This window comes from Hyperolius riggenbachi, chromosome 10, assembly GCF_040937935.1.
Source record: "Hyperolius riggenbachi isolate aHypRig1 chromosome 10, aHypRig1.pri, whole genome shotgun sequence".
Taxonomy (NCBI): domain Eukaryota; kingdom Metazoa; phylum Chordata; class Amphibia; order Anura; family Hyperoliidae; genus Hyperolius; species Hyperolius riggenbachi.
Window position 1 is genome coordinate 174764903 of NC_090655.1, and position 18291 is coordinate 174783193.

The 18291-nt window shown below is 48.9% G+C and overlaps 1 protein-coding gene across 1 annotated transcript in view; it reads left to right on the plus strand.

The window, feature by feature from the left end:
- Positions 1-466: 466 nt before the first annotated feature.
- Positions 467-18291, plus strand: part of LOC137533958 (glutathione S-transferase P 1-like) — a 132335-nt gene continuing 114510 nt past the window's right edge. The window contains exon 1 of the mRNA XM_068255288.1: positions 467-542. Within this exon, the coding sequence (XP_068111389.1) occupies position 542 (1 nt within the window). The 5' untranslated portion in view covers positions 467-541. The remainder of the gene's footprint in view (positions 543-18291) is intronic.

Below are 18291 nucleotides of genomic sequence, written 5' to 3' on the forward strand. Positions count from 1 at the left end.
AACTCTGCCTACATTCTTCTGAACCCACTCCTCCTCCCCCTTAGACACTGAACTTGAATTGCTAGTAGTGCTAGCTGGCTGTAGGCGGAGTCTGTATCTCATGTAATCCTATCACGCCACATAAAAGAGAAAGAAGGTCTTGAATACCGGAGCAGTGCTTTTCAGCGCTGCTAGCTTTGGGCGCAGCCAGCGCCGCCATAGACTGTAATGGGAATCAGTCTATAGCGGCGCTCAGTGAGGAAGGTCGGCTCCGTCAGAAGACGGAGCCGAAGTTGTTTAAAAAACACAATAATTCGGCCTCCAGCAATCGCTGGAAGCCGAATTATTTCATTCCCCCACTATCCATGTCGGCCTGGAGGGGGAATAGTAATTAAAACGCCCCGGACTTGTGCAGAAGCAGGACCAGCCATTTAACAGCTGGATCCTGCGCCCAAGTCTACCAGCGCCGTATTCAAATGTACGCCTTGAATACTGCTGTTGTACAGTGTCTACTGTTGTTATCTCCAGTTGTCTGCAGCTGTCATCATCTCTACAATCAAACAGTAAGTTATTTGTGTTGTGTGACTGCCAGGGTGTATTGTACAGACTTATATAATCTAAATTTCTTAGCTTTATATTTGCTGAACTCCTATGTGTGTGAGATTCTGTACTTAGCTGTGTATTGTGATGATACAATCCAGACCTTTAATATGCATTTTTAAAAAAACAAAACGTTACGTTTATGATGGTACACTTCAATAGTTAATGCCCTGCTTTTATATATGTGATTTCAATTGATGCTGATTGCAAGCAAGAGGTTCTACAAACAGTGGATTAGATATATGAAGTGAAATGTTACCGTGCAGGTTTTTTTTTTTTTTTTTTACATCCACAGTAGGAGTGTGAGCACCCATGGGCTGAACTGGAGCTTGGTAGAACAAATGTGTTTCTTGTAACGATTGCCAAAATTTGTGTTAGGTTACAGCTGGGGGTGGTCTATGAAATGGAGGCAATTCCATTTGGGGATGATTATAGCAATGAGATGCAAATATATTTTTCCCCTGCATTCCAAATTCATTTTAAAGGCTCATACACACATCAGACTATAGTCTTTGGAAACTGAAAGATCACAGACCAATCTTACCACCCTTCATGTAGTATGAGAGCCATACCTTCAGTCTTTTCTATGGAGCTGCACTCCACATCAGAAAAAAAATCTTTGCAAGATGCTGCACACACAGATGCTGTACAGACACAAAAGATCAGTATCTGCAAAAGAGCTGTTCCTACCAAAAATCCATTCCTGCAAATTGCAATAATAGTCTATGAGATCTGCAGATCATCGTACACACATGATTTAACCACTTCCCGACCGCCTAACGCACAGAGGCGGCCGAGAAGTGGAGCCCTGAATGACCGGCTCACCCACAGAGGCGGCGGTCCTTCTAAGAGCATGGGCGGAGCGATTGCGTCATCCGTGACGCGATCCGGCGCCTGTCACCGCTCGCCCGCCGCAACATCCCGCCGGCTATACGGAAGCGCCGGCGGGATGTTAACCCCGCGATCGCCGCATACAAAGTGTATAATACACTTTGGAATGTTTACAAAGTGTATTATACAGGCTGCCTCCTGCCCTGGTGGTCCCAGTGTCCGAGGGACCACCAGGGCAGGCTGCAGCCACCCTAGTCTGCACCCAAGCACACTGATTTCTCCCCCCCCCCTGCCCACCCCCCAGACCCCTGTTTGCACCCAATCACCCCCCTAATCACCCATCAATCACTCCCTGTCACTATCTGTCAACGCTATTTTTTTTTTTTTTTTATCTCCCCCCCCCCCTGCCCACTGCCCCCTCCTGATCACCCCCCCACCCCTCAGATTCTCCCCAGACCCCCCCCCCCCCCCCCTGTGTACTGTATGCATCTATCCCCCCTGATCACCTGTCAATCACCCCCTGTCACTGCCACCCATCAATCAGCCCCTAACCTGCCCCTTGCGGGCAATCTGATCACCCACCCACACCAATAGATCGCCCGCAGATCCGACATCAGATCACCACCCAAACGCAGTGTTTACATCTATTCTCTCCTCTAAACACCCACTAATTACCCATCAATCACCCCCTATCACCACCTGTCACTGTTACCCATCAGATCAGACCCTAATCTGCCCCTTGCGGGTACCCAATCACCCGCCTACACGCTCAGATTGCCCTCAGACCCCCCCCCTTATCAATTCGCCAGTGCATTAGTTACATCTGTTCTTCCCTGTAATAACCCGCTGATCACCTGTCAATCACCCCCTGGCACTGCCACCCATCAATCAGCCCCTAACCTGCCCCTTGCGGGCAATCTGATCACCCACCCACACCAATAGTTCGCCCGCAGATCCGACGTCAGATCACCTCCCAAGGGCAGTGTTTATATCTGTTCTCTACCCTAAACACCCATCAATCACCCCCTGTCACTGCTACCTATCAGATTAGACCCCTATCTGCCCCTAGGGCACTCAATCACCCGCCCCCACCCTCAGAATGCCCTCAGGCCCCAGCCCTGATCACCTCGCCAGTGCATTGCTTGCATCTATTCCCCCCTCTAATCACACCTTGAGACACCCATCAATCACCTCCTGTCACCCCCTAGCACACCTACCCATCAGATCAGGCCCTAATTTGCCCCGTGTGGGCTCCTGATCACTCGGCCAAACCCTCGGATCCCCCTCAGACCCCCTTCCGATCACCTCCCCAGTGCATTGATTGCATCTATTTTCCCCTCTAACCACCCCCTGAGACACCCATCAATCACCTCCTATCACCCCCCTAGCACTCCTATCCATCAGATCAGGCCCAATACAACCTGTCATCTAAAAGGCCACCCTGCATATGACCGGTTCCACAAAATTCGCCCCCTCATAGACCACCTGTCATCAAAATTTGCAGATGCTTATACCCTGAACAGTCATTTTGAGACATTTGGTTTCCAGACTACTCACGGTTTTGGGCCCGTAAAATGCCAGGGCGGTATAGGAACCCCAGAAACGGACCCCATTTTAGAAAAAAAGACACCCCAATGTATTCTGTTAGGTGTATGACGAGTTCATAGAAGATTTTATTTTTTGTCAAAAGTTAGCGGAAATTGATTTTTTTTTTTTTTTCACAAAGTGTCATTTTTCACTAACTTGTGACAAAAAATAAAATCTTCTATGAACTTGCCATACACCTAACGGAATACCTTGGGGTGTCTTCTTTCTAAAATGGGGTCACTTGTGGGGTTCCTATACTGCCCTGGCATTTTAGGGGCCCTAAACCGTGAGGAGTAGTCTAGAAAACAAATGCCTCAAAATGACCTGTGATTAGGACGTTGGGCTCCTTAGCGCACCTAGGCTGCAAAAAAGTGTCACACATGTGGTATCGCCGTACTCAGGAGAAGTAGTATAATGTGTTTTGGGGTGTATTTTTACACATACACATGCTGGGTGGGAGAAATCTCTCTGTAAATGGACAATTGTGTGTAAAAAAAAAAAAAAAAAAAAAAAAAAAAAAAAAATAAAATCAAGATTGTCCTTTACAGAGGTGTTTCTCCCACCCAGCATGGGTATGTGTAAAAATACACCCCAAAACACATTATACTACTTCTCCTGAGTATGGCAATACCACATGTGTGGCACTTTTTTGCAGCCTAACTGCGCTAAGGGGTCCAAAGTCCAATGAGCACCTTTAGGCTTTACAGGGGTGCTTACAATTTAGCACCCCCCAAAATGTCAGGACAGTAAACACACCCCACAAATGACCCCATTTTGGAAAGTAGACCCTTCAAGGTATTCAGAGAGGGGCATGGTGAGTCCGTGGCAGATTTCATTTTTTTTTGTCGCAAGTTAGAAGAAATGGAAACTTTTTTTTTTTTTTTTTTTCACAAAGTGTCATTTTCCGCTTACTTGTGACAAAAAATAATATCTTCTATGAACTCACTATGCCTCTCAGTGAATACTTTGGGATGTCTTCTTTCCAAAATGGGGTCATTTGGGGGGTATTTATACTATCCTGGAATTCTAGCCCCTCATGAAACATGACAGGGGGTCAGAAAAGTCATAGATGCTTGAAAATGGGAAAATTCACTTTTTGCACCATAGTTTGTAAACGCTATAACTTTTACCCAAACCAATAAATATACACTGAATGGGTTTTTTTTTTAATCAAAAACATGTTTGTCCACATTTTTTGCGCTGCATGTATACAGAAATTTTACTTAATTTGAAAAATGTCAGCACAGAAAGTTAAAAAAAAAATCATTTTTTTGCCAAAATTCATGTCTTTTTTGATGAATATAATAAGTAAAAATCGCAGGAGCAAACAAATAGCACCAAAAGAAAGCTTTATTAGTGACAAGAAAAGGAGCCAAAATTCATTTAGGTGGTAGGTTGTATGAGCGAGCAATAAACCGTGAAAGCTGCAGTGGTCTGAATGGAAAAAAAGTGGCCGGTCCTTAAGAGGTAGAAAGCCCTAGGTCCTCAAGTGGTTAACTGACATTCATCTGCAGATCAGATCCACCAGGATGGATTTTCAGATCTGTGGATGATTGCTTGATCTGCTGATGAATGTCAGTTAAATCATGTGTGTATGATGATCTCCAGATCTCATAGACTATCATTGCAATTTGCAGGGATGGATTTTTGGTAGGAACAGCTCTTTTGCAGATACTGATCTTTTGTGTCTGTGCAGCATCTTGCAAAGATTTTTTTCTGATGTGGAGTTCAGCTCCATAGAAAAGACTGTGTAGAGTATGGCTCTCATACTACATGAAGGGTGGTAAGATTGGTCTGTGATCATTCATTTTCCAAAGACCATAGTCTGATGTGTGTATGCACCCTAATTCTATGTAGCTTGAAACTGAACCAATCAGCATAACTTCGTATTATATTTTTTATATATATATATATATATATATATATCTATCTCTCTATCTCTCTATCTCTCTATCTCTCTATCTCTCTATCTCTCTATCTCTCTATCTCTCTATCTCTCTATCTCTCTATCTCTCTATCTCTCTATCTCTCTATCTCTCTATCTCTCTATCTCTCTATCTCTCTATCTCTCTATCTCTCTATCTCTCTATCTCTCTATCTCTCTGTTACTTATCAGGCTCAAGCATATGGCACAACCCCCGCACACATGTGTCTGTGCAATTCAGTGCCGCCTTCAGAAATCTGTGGCTCCCATACCTGGCAAACTTAACCACGCAGACACACAGCACACATTAAAGTGGATCTGAGGTGAACTTTTACTCATTGCATAATTGTGTTCCTTTCCTATTGTTTATAGGGCATTCCTCAAGCCAAATACTTTTTTGTTTTAATACTCTGAGGCCTGGAACCCACTGAAATCTGCAAACGCAAAACGCAACCGCTAGCGTTTTGTCTGAGCGGTTTGCAAGCGGATTCATGCGTGTTTTCGGTCGCGTTTTGCAACAGTGTATTTTTTTGCTCAGCGGTTGTGTAGCGTTTTGCGTTTCGCGTTTTTATCCTGATTGGTCCTGTGAATTATTTTTAATTTTGTTACAGTGTGCTGAACCGCAAAACGCTAGCAAAACCGCTCAGTTTAGGTTTTGCTGAGCGTTTCTGCTAGCGTTTCAATACTTTACATTGAAGCGCTAACGCTCCCAAAATGCTGCAGGTCCTGCGTTTGCGTTTCCCAGAAACGCAAACGCTCCTATGGAAGTTGCCCCATCTATTAACATCAGCTGAGCGTTTTGGCAAAACGCTAGCGTATCGCAGCGCTGCCAAAATGCTCAAAAAACCGCTCCTGTGGGTTCCAGCCCTGATTCCCTATAAACTAAACAAGCCACGCCCACAGGTTTTCAGAGAGCCTTGGCAGTAGCAAGGGCTCATGGGAGCTCAGTCTGGGCAGGAGGAGGGGAAGGTGTTACTAGCCATTGATTTCAGAGGCGGGGGGACTAGGTTTTTTTTTTTTTTTTTTCACAGGCTGAGTGCTCAAGATGCAGATAAGCCTGCCTCTGTGTAATGTTTACAAACAACATGGCTACTGTCATTGTATCACAGGAAGAAATTATCATATACTATTAAAGCTGTTTGCAGCTAGATTTGCTGTGTAAACTATCTAAACTTTAGATTAGATATATAGACAAGTTAATTGTTATAGTTAGTTTTTCATCTCGGATCCGCTTTAAGCTATCACTATAGTAGGAATTCAGTGTTCTCCCCAGGCTCTTTTAGCCGGGTGCTCCACCCGGCTAGATTTGGTGACCACCCGGCTGTCATCGGCTTACCTCCTCACCTCCTCCTATGCTGTAAGCAGAGTTGCCCTGCATTTTCATCTCGCCCCACCCGGCTGCTTTTTCATGCCACCCGGCTACCATTTCATGCCACCCGGCTGGAAAAAAATCCTGGGGAGAACACTGGAATTGGATAGTGAGCTCCTCTGAGTACAGTCAGTGACATGACTATGTTCTCTGTAAAGTGCTGCAGAAGATAGTGTTATATAATTCCATAATAATATTATGGCAATACAATAGGGCCAGATTTATCAAAGTGTTACCGACAGATTTTTCTTCTTAATTTGTCCTTACCAGCAGGGGGTAGTGTTCTGCACGTTTGCAAGAAGCTCCCCAATGCTTTCTTAAGGGAATGGAAATAGCGCCAGTTCTGAGTGTTGTTTTTAGATTAAGGACAGTGCAGAACTGTCCTTGAATAAGAAGTGACTGATACCACTTCTTAAAGCGGTATTGTCACCATAAAAATCAAATTTCAATAGAAACAGTTCTGAGTGTATTAAGTGATAAAGATGCTAATCCTACATTCAAAACTTGCAAAACCTTTTCTGCTGTTATGGTTTGGAGTTATCACATACTTTATGAGCACTGGCCCTAGTGCCAAACAGTTGAATGCTTGGAGTTCCTTTTATCTAGAATATATTCCTCCTCTTCCATTTATTTCCCTGCCTAGCTTTCTTATCTGAAACACCTCTGCTCACTTGTGTTTACAAGCAAGGCTGAGGTGACTCAGTGATTGGAGGATAAGACAGTGTAGTCCTTAGTATACACCTCAGTGGGAGTGTCTGAAGACTCTGGGAGGAGGGAAGCTAATGAATACACAATGAGCAAGAGAAGGATGGGGGGAAACAAGAGTCAGGGAGGATATGATATCAGCATTAGCTTGGCAAGATGGCCACTGCCTAGAATAGGATTTTCTGCTTTTCCTTTATAAAATTCACAGGAATCATTACGTGGATAGCAAAATACATCTGTTATGCAAGTAGAAGTTGTATTTATCTACTTAGATATGTGTTTTTTATTTCTAGGTTAGCATGGGTGTCGCTTGTCCTTTAAGCACTCCTTGAGCAGGTTAGCGCTGACACTTCAAAGCTTCCTGTTTAATCATTCACTGCTGATATGTTTTGTTACCATGGTGAACTCCCCTTCACCCTGACAATATTTATTTGTTGAAAAGGAGGGGAGTTTCAGACTAGTGTGTGGAGAATTACACCCTGCAGAGCATGTAAAGAATATATGTAAACAGAGCAGACATTGGAATTTTTTACAATTTGAAGCTTGTCTATCTGGTAATTTTGTCCCAGATAGTTAAAGAAACAAGTTATTCCAGCTTGCTGACAGCAGATGTGTTGGTTACCTCAGCAACAGCAATTCCCCTCACACACAGCACTGCCTGGGAGACCTTCCTAGCTCCTTCTAGTCCTTACAGTTTTAGAAGGAATCTGCACTATCTAATGATTTCTTAGGATGCCTGAGACAGTTCTGCATGCATTCTAAACACATACTAATATTTTGTCTCAGACACTCTTGATAAATCTGGCCCTATGACTATGGTAGGATTAGATTGTGAGCTCCTCCTGAAGACAGTCAGTGACATGGCTATGCACTCTGTATAGTGCTTCAGAAGATGTCAGTGCTGTATAAATCTCACTAATATTATTATAAATTCAAAAGTTTGGATGTTTGTTACTCCATCACGCAACGATGGCTGAACGGATTTGAATTAAATTTGGCACACACACATAGTACTTTACCTGGAATAACCTATAGGATACTTTTTATCCCCATAACAAAAAAGTGGGTGGAGACAAATACAAATTTCACTGGGAAAATGTAAACTGCAGCCATTCTTACACTGTTAATGGTAGGGTTCTCAAACTTTGCACAGTTGGTGACTGTAATTAACTACCTGCGGACCGAGCGAGTGCGAATCTACGTCGGGCAGGGGGCGCTGCGGTCCTGACCGGACGTAAACTCTACGTCCCATTGACCGTGCGCCCCTGCCCGTCTCCGCCGCTCGGTCCGCTCTGCCCCCGCCGATCGTTGCTGCCCTGCCGCCTCTATGACGGCAGAGCACGGTGAGCCGGGCAGGAGCCGTTTTCATTGGCTCCTGGCCCTGTCATTCATGTAAGCCGCTCTCATTGGCTTACATGGAGTGACAGGGTCAGGGGTCAGGAGCCAATGAAAGCGGCTCCTGACCGGCGCACAGCGCTCTACCGTCATAGCGACGGCAGAGAGAGCAGCCTGCGGCAGGGACAGAGCGGCGTGTTCGTCTGGAGCGGTGGATCATTGCGGCGATTCGATGGGAAGCGGCGATTTTACGGGACCAGCACCTTCTGGTCCTTAAGGGGGCAGAGGGTGCTGGTCCAGAAAGGGTTAATATTCAGAAAAGTGGGTGGAGCCTACAAACGCCAATCAAAATTCACCTATTAATTTTCAAGGGTAATATTTAATTGCTGCATTTATTGCACTGTTAATGGCTGAAGCCTCAAACTTGGTACAGTTGGTCATTAAGTGACTGGGCTTCAAATTCAGAAAAGAGGGTGGTGCCACAAACAGCCAATCAGATTTGTTTCATTTCAATGCAACTTATGCATGCCACAGACTGCAAAGCTCACAAACTTGGTCATTGCATACTTGAGTAATTGTGTGTTAGAGTTAGAAAAAGTGGGCCCAGCCAAATACATACCTGTGTATATGGGAGAGCTGGCGGGCACTCGGGCAAAGCTGAAAGTAGCTGGCAAAGGAACACCCAGTAAGCTATGTGCTCAAGACTCAAGAAAAAAGTCCATGCAAATGCAACAAAGTAAGGAAATTGTCTGGCACTATAGTTTAATGTGCAGCAGCATTGACACAAATTTGCAGGTAATGGTGTACATTGCAAGGATATGACAGTCTAAGCAAACATCAAAACAAATGTCATACCAAAGTGTCTTGGATGGTGCCTGGGTGTGGATGGGAAGCAGCAGGTGTGGGATACATACCTGTGCAACGCCGGGCCATCAGCTAGTACATATTAATATGGTAGGACATTAGATTATTACTATGCTACATTAATAATTCTTACATTATTAGTTAAATTAACTTTTTCTCCTGAGTTATCGTTTATGAGTTAATTTTCATCTGCTCTAAAATAACTTTTCAGCAGTTTACAATTGAAAAAGAAGCAGATATTTAGAGGTAGTGAGTAATGCAGATTAGGCGCAAATTAGCAGGATTCTGGATTCGCAGAGTGCATCTCTGGATATTTGCAGAGTGCATCTCAGCACACGTGTAGAAGCTCTGTAATCTGACCTGTTGCTCAGCTATTAGAAAAAACATTTGGCTTATAACAAACATAAAGTCTGTGGCCTTGTATTGGAACAAATGTGTGTGGAGACTAGGGGATCAGTTTTGTTTTTGTTAATAGTGTATATGTGTGAGATACCCATAGACAAGATTGCACTTTTATTCTGGCGGACCCCAAACACTAGAGCTGCAGCCACTAGGGCTCGCTCAGTAGGCAGTATTGTAGCAGTCTTAAGGCTCATCAAACACACATCAGACTATAGTCTTTGGAAACTGAAAGATCACAGACCAATCTTACCACCCTTCATGTAGTATGAGAGCCATACTCTACAGTCAAGTCTGTGCATACCTTTACTTCATCCTCCCCCCCCCCCCCCCCCCCCCTGATATGGAAAAAAACACATAGAGGCAGACCCAAAGGAAGGCCACCCGGCAGGTCTGTGCGAGGTCGTGCTGATGTGATTTCATGCGGCCCTGGACCAAAGTACAGTGCTCAGAAGGCACGTCCCATCAACTCCCAACATTTTCAGGACGTGTTTGACTATTTAACACAGAACACCTCATCTTCTGCAGCCACCAGCGCTACTACAAGCACCACATCTGCTGCATTTGACAGTCCGCAGGAGTTATTTGGTGGGGAAATCACTGATGCACAGCCAATACTACTACAACAAGATGAAGGCGCTAAGCAAGTTACACCACCTCATACGTCTGAGTTAGGTGGCGATACTATGGACGTAACGTGTGAGAAGGGGGGATGATTGAGTCAGAGAGGAGTAGGAGGAGACGAGTCCCTGAAAGAAGCAGAGGGAGCTCGTCCTCAGAAACAGCTGGTGGTAGTGTCCGGTGCCATGTATCGCCAGCTGTGGACAGCCAGCCAACATGCCCTTCAACGTCAGCTGCTGATGCCATCACCCCAGGGTGGCTCAGCGGTTTGGAACATTTTTAACGTGTGTGTGTGCCTCAGATTGGAGTAAAGCCATCTGTTGTCTCAGCCTCCAAAAATTGAGCCATGGAAAGGCCAATACTCATGTAGGGACAAGTGCCTTACGAAGGCACCTGGAGAAAAGGCGCGCGCACACACAGCAATGGCAAGAACACCTGAGGAAAAGCAGCACCCAAAAGACAAGCCACCCTCCTTCTCCTCTTCCTCCTTCAGGTGCAGCATCTTCAGCCACTTTCTCCCTTGCACCTTCACAGCCACCCTCCTCCACACCGCCTCTGCCCTTGAGCGGTTCCTGCTCCTCTGCCCACAGCAGCCAGGTGTCCGTGAAGGAAGTCTTTGAGCGGTAGAAGCCAATTTCTGCCAGTCACCCTTTTGCCCGGCATCTGACAGCTGGCGTGGCGGAACTATTAGCTTGCCAGCTATTACCATACAAGCTGGTGGAGTCTGAGGCTTTCTGTAAATTTGTGGCCATTGGGACACCATAGTGGAAGATACCAGGCCGCAATTATTTTTCTAGAAAGGCGATACCCAAATTATACCGTGAAGTTGAGGGGCAAGTTGTGTCATCTCTGCCGAAGAGCGTTGGGTCAAGGATCCACCTGACACCGGATGCCTGGTCTGCCAAGCACGGGCAGGGCTGCTACATTACGTACACAGCCCATTGGGTCAACCTGGTGAACGATGGCAAGCAGGGAGTACGTGGCTGCGCAGCGGACCAACTTGTGGAACCTCCACGGCTTGCATGCAGGGCTCCTGCCACCTCCTCTCCTTCTCCTACTACATCCTCTTCGCTGTCATCCTCCTCGTTGCCTGAGTGGCAGTTCAACTCTAGTGGTGCTGCAATCTCCTCCTCTCCAGCTACACAGGCCCATCTCCCCAGAGCCTATGCTGCATGCCAGGTACGACGGTGTCACGCCATCTTAGACATGTCTTGCCTCAAAGCGGAAAGTCACACTGGACCAGCTATCCTGGCTGCTCTTAACAAAGAGGTGGAGCAATGGCTGACCCCGCACCAGCTGGAGATCGGCAACGTGGTGTGTGACAACGGCAGCAATCTCCTTTCCGCTTTGAATTTGGGAAAGCTGACCCATGTACCCTGCATGGCACATGTGTTGAATCTGGTCGTTCAAAGATTTGTGTCAAAGTACCCAGGCTTAGAGAACATCCTGAAGAAGGCCAGGAAATTGTGTGGGCATTTCAGGTGGTCTTACACGGCCATGGCACGCTTTGCGAAGAAACAACTTGCCGGTGAGATGCTTGATATGCGATAGCCCGATAGCTGGAATTTGACCCTGCTCATGTTCTCTCGCCTGCTAGAACAGGAGAAAGCCGTCACCCAGTACCTGTACAATTACAGTAGGACACAATCTGGGAAGATGGGGATGTTCTGGCCCCTGAACTGGACACTGATGCAAAAAGCATGCAGGAACATGCCTCACTTTGAGGAGGTGACCAACCTGGTGAGTCGCGCTGAAGGCACCATCAGCGACTTGATTTTCCCCCCCTCCCCTCCCCCCCCCCCCCCCCCCCCCCCCCCCCCCACGCTTCCTGGAGCATGCCGTGTGTAGAGTGGTGGATCAAATCAAGCTGTGGAGGAGCGTGCAGAACAGTTACGGCAGGAAGAGTCATGGGAGCAATTTTCAACCGAACCAGATGTTTCCTCAACACCTGCGGCAGCACAGAGGGGGGGGGGGGGGGGGGGGGAGGAGGAGGAATTAGAGGAGTCGTGTGGGGAAGAAGAGGAGTCAGACTCAGATGGGGAGGAAGGTGTTTCTGTGGAGGAGGAAGGGGCGGCGGCAGAAGAACAACCGCAGCAGCCGTCACAGGGGGCTTGTGCTGCTCCACGTTCCCTTGGTATTGTTCGGGGATGGGGGGGAGGGAGGAATTGCGTAACATCACTCGGGAAGAGCAAGAGGAGATGGATAGTACGTCTGTATCTGACTTTGTGCAGATAGCGTCTTTCATGCTGTCCAGCCTGTTGGGGGTCCCCTGTATAAAAAAAACTCAAGGGGAATGACCTGTACTGGGTGGCCACGCTACTAGACCCTCGGTACAGGCACAAAGTGGTGGACCTGTTACCAACTCACCTGAAGGCGGAAAGGATGCAGCACATGCAGAACAAGCTGGCAATTGTGCTTTACAATGCATTTAAGGGTAATGTGACAGCACAACGCAATAAAGGTACCACTGCCAGTAATCCTCCTCCTCCCATGTCCATGCAGGCAAGGACAGGACGCTCCAGCGATCTCGGGGTGATGTCGGACATGCGGACATTCTTTAGTCCAACGCCTCGCCGTAGCCCTTCCGGATCCGCCCTTCACCAACGCCTGGACCGGCAGGTAGCCAACTACCTGGCCTTAACTGTGGATGTAGACACTGCGAGCAGCGACGCTGAAACCTTGGACTACTGGGTGCGCAGGCTTGACCTGTGGCCAGAGCTGTCCCAATTTGCCATCCAGCTTCTCTCTTGCCCTGCCGCAAGCATCCTGTCAGAAAGGACCTTCAGTGCAGCTGGAGGCATTGTCACTGAGAAGAGAAGTCGCCTAAGTCACAACAGTGTTCAGTACCTCACCTTAATCAAAATGAATGAGGCAAGGATCCCAGATGGCTACTGCCTGCCCCAAGACTAAGTCAGTCCCCACACACAGCATCTCTGCCTGCAGGCCGCTTCACTACCTTCTCCGCCACCACCAACAGGGTCCAGGACTCCAGGCAGATTCCTGAATTTTTTTTTATTTATTTATTTTTTTTTTTTTAGGCCGCTGCTAGCAGCGGTCGCTATACTAATTTTTCTGGTGCGTGTACATGCCTGCCTCATTTTTTCTGGCTGCACTGCAGCTGCAACAACAAAACAAAAGGCATGTAGTGGTGCTCATCTGAGCTAGGATATCCGAGGTACTCGGATATCCTAGCTCTTTTTTCACTATTCGAGCTTTAATACCGAGCTCGAATAGTATTCGCTATCCGGGCTGTGCTATCCGAGCGCACTCGGATAGCAAGCAGATATCCGGAGATATCCTAGCTATCCGAGCTCGGATAGCGTCACGACAGACGTCACCTCGAGTCCTCACAAGCGAATCGGAGGGCTCCCAGCCCTCTGTCTGCAGCCAATCACAGAGGGGGAGCCTGGCCAAGCCCCCCTCTATAAATAGCGGACGCCATCTTGCCTCACTCGTCCTGCTTGCGACTTACTGACTGTACTGAGAGACTGCTCCAGTGCTTTTTGTCTGTGTGCAAGTGCATTGCTATTGTTCTAAACCTAGCGTTTTTACACTCCAACACTTGATATTCAACTGTATTGCTTTGTATTGTAGATAGATTGTATTTTAGGCAGTTTAGTTTGTGTGATTAATAGGGGGACTAGGGAGGGAGAGAGACTGTCACTGGTGCTGCTGCAGGCCTGCAGCCAGCAGCTAGGCCCTGTGCCTAGGCAAGGCAGCCTGCCCTGCTCTGTGCTCTAGTCTCTAGTTACCTTACCTGTGCTCTCACCTGTCCTACTCTACTCCTGTACTACTACTACTACTTCTGTGTTAGATAGATTTGTACTATTTTGTAGTTAGCAAGGCCCAGCTTTACTGCTATACCTGTCCTGCTGTATCTGCTCTCTGTACTTTATACTGGTTGAACTCGATGGACGTATGTCTTTATTCAACCAAAATAACTATGTAACTATGTAATCTAGTCACACCTGTTCTATTATTTAGCTAGATTCTTCTATTGTTAGTAGTACTGTAGTATACTGTACTCTAGTCTGTGTATAGGTACCGTCCGTCACCGCGTTACCTAGGGTCTTTGTGTGCGCAGTGCACGTCTGCGCTGTCCGCACCCTCTCGTTAGTGCTTCACCCGTCCTATTGTTTATATATTACTTCTATTGTGTATTCGCTGACTTGTACTGTAGTCTGTGTATAGGGACACCGTCAGTCAGCGTCAGCTAGGGTCTTTGTGTGCGCAGTGCGCACTTTTTCTCGCTAGCGCTACATTGATCTCTGTTGTAGAGTACACCTGTCCATCACCTCACACACCCACCACCAGTCCCACCCCATTAAAGTACCCCACTTGTCCCACCCGCCTTTACATACATAAGTGTTTTTTTTCTTTTTTTTGTTTTTTTGTAGAATATTAAAAATCTACAATGTCTGGCACTGGCAGCCGCGGTTTGGGCAGAGGCAGCAAGGGCATCGCCAAGAGAGGTGGGCGTGGCAGCCGCGCCACCACCACCATGCGCAGTTCTGCGTCTGCACCAGTGGCTATTCCGCCTTTAGCCATTAGCCACTGGCCGTGGACGCCTTGGCCGCCCAACAGCTGGGAGTCACGCTGCAGAGACGCAGCAGCGTGTGGCCCAGATGTTCCTCCCACCGCCAGGTCGTAGCCGTCCTATTGAGGAGAAGGACGCAGACGCTGTGGTGGAACTGATGGTGGATGAGCAGGCCACCATTAGCTCTGGAACCGAGTCCTCCACCCCTGCCACCACTCCTGTTCGCAAGAGCAGCAGCAGCCGACCAGCACTGCCTGGGGAGAAGGAGGAGGAGGAGTGCAGTTCTCCAGCCCCAGTGGGCGACACCAGCACCCTGTCACTCAGCACCTTGTTATCCCCAACCGCAGTGGGGTTATGGAATGCTGTTGCGGCAGAATTGGCGGAGGAAGGAATGTTGATGGGCACTTTGGGGGATGATGCTTTGGACAGTCAGACAGTGGTGACTGTCCCTCAGCCCATGCATGCAGAAGGGGAGTTTGGGGGATCCCAGCAGGACATGTTTGCGAAGGGGGAGGATGATGATGACAGGGTGTTGGACAAAGACTGGGTGCCAGGTCCTGGGAGTGGGGATGTCATCAGCTCTGAGGAGGAGGATGCGTCTGCGGGCCTTGCTAGAAGGATCATGGTATGCAGGCCACACAGCGTGCTGATCAGGAGACGAGCGTGCTGATCAGGAGACGAGTTCTGCCAGTGCCACCACCAGCCGCACCAAGAATTCCCTTGTGCAGGAGGGGAGCGACATGCATGCGCTTCTAATGTGTGCAGCCCCCGACTGGCCAATCCCCAGCCAACATTTTTTTTGCACGCACGGCCATCCCTGCACTTCACCGCTCTGTGATGGCCAATGTCGGGAGACTGGAGCACGCGGTGGGTCAACGGGTCCACGTCACCATGGACTCGTGGAGCAGCCGGTTTGGGACAGGCCGCTATCTGTCCTTCAGCGCGCATTGGGTCAGCTTGGTGGAAGGGGGTGAGGAGGGGGGAGCAGCATCGGGCACTGTCAGAGCAGCAGCTCCAACAACGCAGTGGGTGGTGCCACCATGCAGGGTCAGCGGAACAGCAGCAGGTTCCTCTGATCCACTTCCATCCACCGGCACACCAGCCCAAACCTCCCCGCCTCAGCAGCAGCGTGAAGCCCCGCCACTGCCAAGCGCTGCTGGAATTGGTCAGCCTGGGGAAGACCAAACTGACGGCGAACCACGTCTTGGCCAAACTCCGAGAGCAGGAGAGGAATTGGCTGACCCCCAGAGGCCTCAGACTCGGAGAGGTGGTGTCCGCCAATGGGGCAAACCTGGTTGCTGCCATCAGCAGGGGAGACCTGACCCACATCCCCTGCCTGGTGCACGTCCTGAACCTGGTAGTCCAAAAGTTCCTGCGGACCTACCAGGGGATGGACCGACTCCTTGAGGCAGCAAGGAAGGTCGTGCGTCATTTCCGGCTCTCGCCTGCAGCCATAGCGAGCCTGGAAGAGGTGCAGAAGGAGCTGCACCTGCCACAGCACCGGCTCATGATCGATGTTCCAACTCGCTGGAACTCCACCCTGGCGATGTTGGAGCGTCTGGTTGAACAGAGGCAGGCTGTCAGCCAGTACCTTGCACGTGCAACAGTTGCCTCCATCACTGCAACCTGAGGCACGCCAGGGATGCTCGGATGTGCCTCATCCACGAATTCGGCAATCTGCGTGGTTGCAAAAAAAAAATCCGCATGCGGATTTTCGTCCGCGTCACCACGCGGATTTTCTGACGTGAATGGCGTAATCACGCGTGGATTCCCGCCCGGAGGCGGATTTTCTTTTAACGTTAACAAAGCCCCCATACATGCTACAATCCCCCCAAATTGCATGGATTATCGAGGTGATAAGGGGCAACATAACTTCAACATAAAAAATTCCCAAATTTTTTTTTTCTATAGAAAATGGATTTTAAAGTGAAATCAACACTTTAAATGGGGCTATTAATTGGTAATAAGTGGTTTTAAAAAGGGATATACGCGTTAAGCAGTCAAAGAGGTGAAGGCGAGTTCCAATGGTTCCAAAAATTGATTTTCAGAAAGGTGAGTTTGTCCACAGAGGCGTGGGAGAGCCGAGAGCGCTTCTCTGTGACCACGCCACCGGCCGCACTAAAGCATCTCTCTGAGAGGACACTGGAAGGAGGGCAGGATAGGAGTTCCAGGGCGTACTGGGAAAGCTCGCTCCAGATGTCCAGTCTCTTGACCCAGTACTCCAAGGGGTCCACGGGGCTGTCGGTGTCATTGAGCCCGCTGGATGACCCCATATAGTCAGACACCATGGTGGTCAGTCGTTGCTTGTGCTGGTTGGTGGTGGATGCTGTGGCAGGCACCTCTGTTCTGGGCTGCTGCACTGCATACAGGCTCTTGCTTAGGCTCTTCAGGTCTCCGGGGCGCCAGTTGCTGCTGCTGCTGCTGGTGGTTGTTGTTGTGCTGCTAGTGGCAATGGCAGGCACCTCTTGCTGGCTTGGCAGAGCAGTTACAGTGGGAGTGGAAGGCTGGGGGAATGCTTCCAGTAGTCTGCGCACAAGGGCCTCCTTCAACTCCCTTGTGCGTTGCTCGGTGGTGGATGGCGTCATTAAGTCTCCCAGCTTCCCTTTCAGACGGGGATCAAGCATCAAGGTAATCCAGATGTCCTCCCTTGAACGCATCTGGATCACCCGGGGGTCCCTGCGAAGGCAGCGCAACATGTGCACAGCCATGGGAAACAAGTGGGCCCTGCCAGCAAGATCTTCCTCGCCATTGTCCCCTAACGCATGCCTGTCCTCTTCCTGTGCCATGTCGTTGTCCTCCTCAAACCGCCATCCACGTACAACGCCTGCTGCACTCTGCTCCTCCTCCTCCTCCTCCTCCTCCTCCTCCTCCTCCTCCTCCTCCTCCTCCTCCTCCTCCTCCTCCTCCTCCTCCTCCTCCTCCTCCTCCTCATTCAGGTTAGGGACCTCCAACTCTTCCACTACCTGCTGTGAGCCCTCCTCTGAGCTGGACTGTGCTGCCATCTGCTCCTGTTCTTCCAACTGCCTCAGGGCTTCATCCCCACGCTCAATTAAATTGTCCATTGCCTGCTCCAGTAGACAAACCAAGGGCACCCACTGGCACACAGAGGCCCGCTCCTCACTGACCATCTTGGTTGCCTCCAGGAAGGGACTCGGCACCAGGCATACTTGCTGCATCAGTGTCCACTGAGTGGCAGTAATCATGGGGACTTTCTGGTTGCTGGGGACACTTGGGTCTAGCATGTAGGCCCTAAGAGCCAGCCTGTGCTGACACAGCCGCTCCAACATGGCCAGAGTCGAATTCCAGCGAACTGGCATGTCGATGATCAGCCGGTGTTGTGGCCTTCCATACTGCTGCTGTAAGGTGGACAAGAGTGCAGAGGCAGTGGCTGACAGGCGGAAAAAGCGTACCACCGCCCGGGCATCCTGCAGCAGCTCGCTCATCCCCTGGTAGGTGCGCAAGAAGCGCTGCACCACAAGATTGAGCACGTGGGCCAAGCAGGTGATGTGCTGGAGGTTTCCCTGCTGCACTGCTGCCACC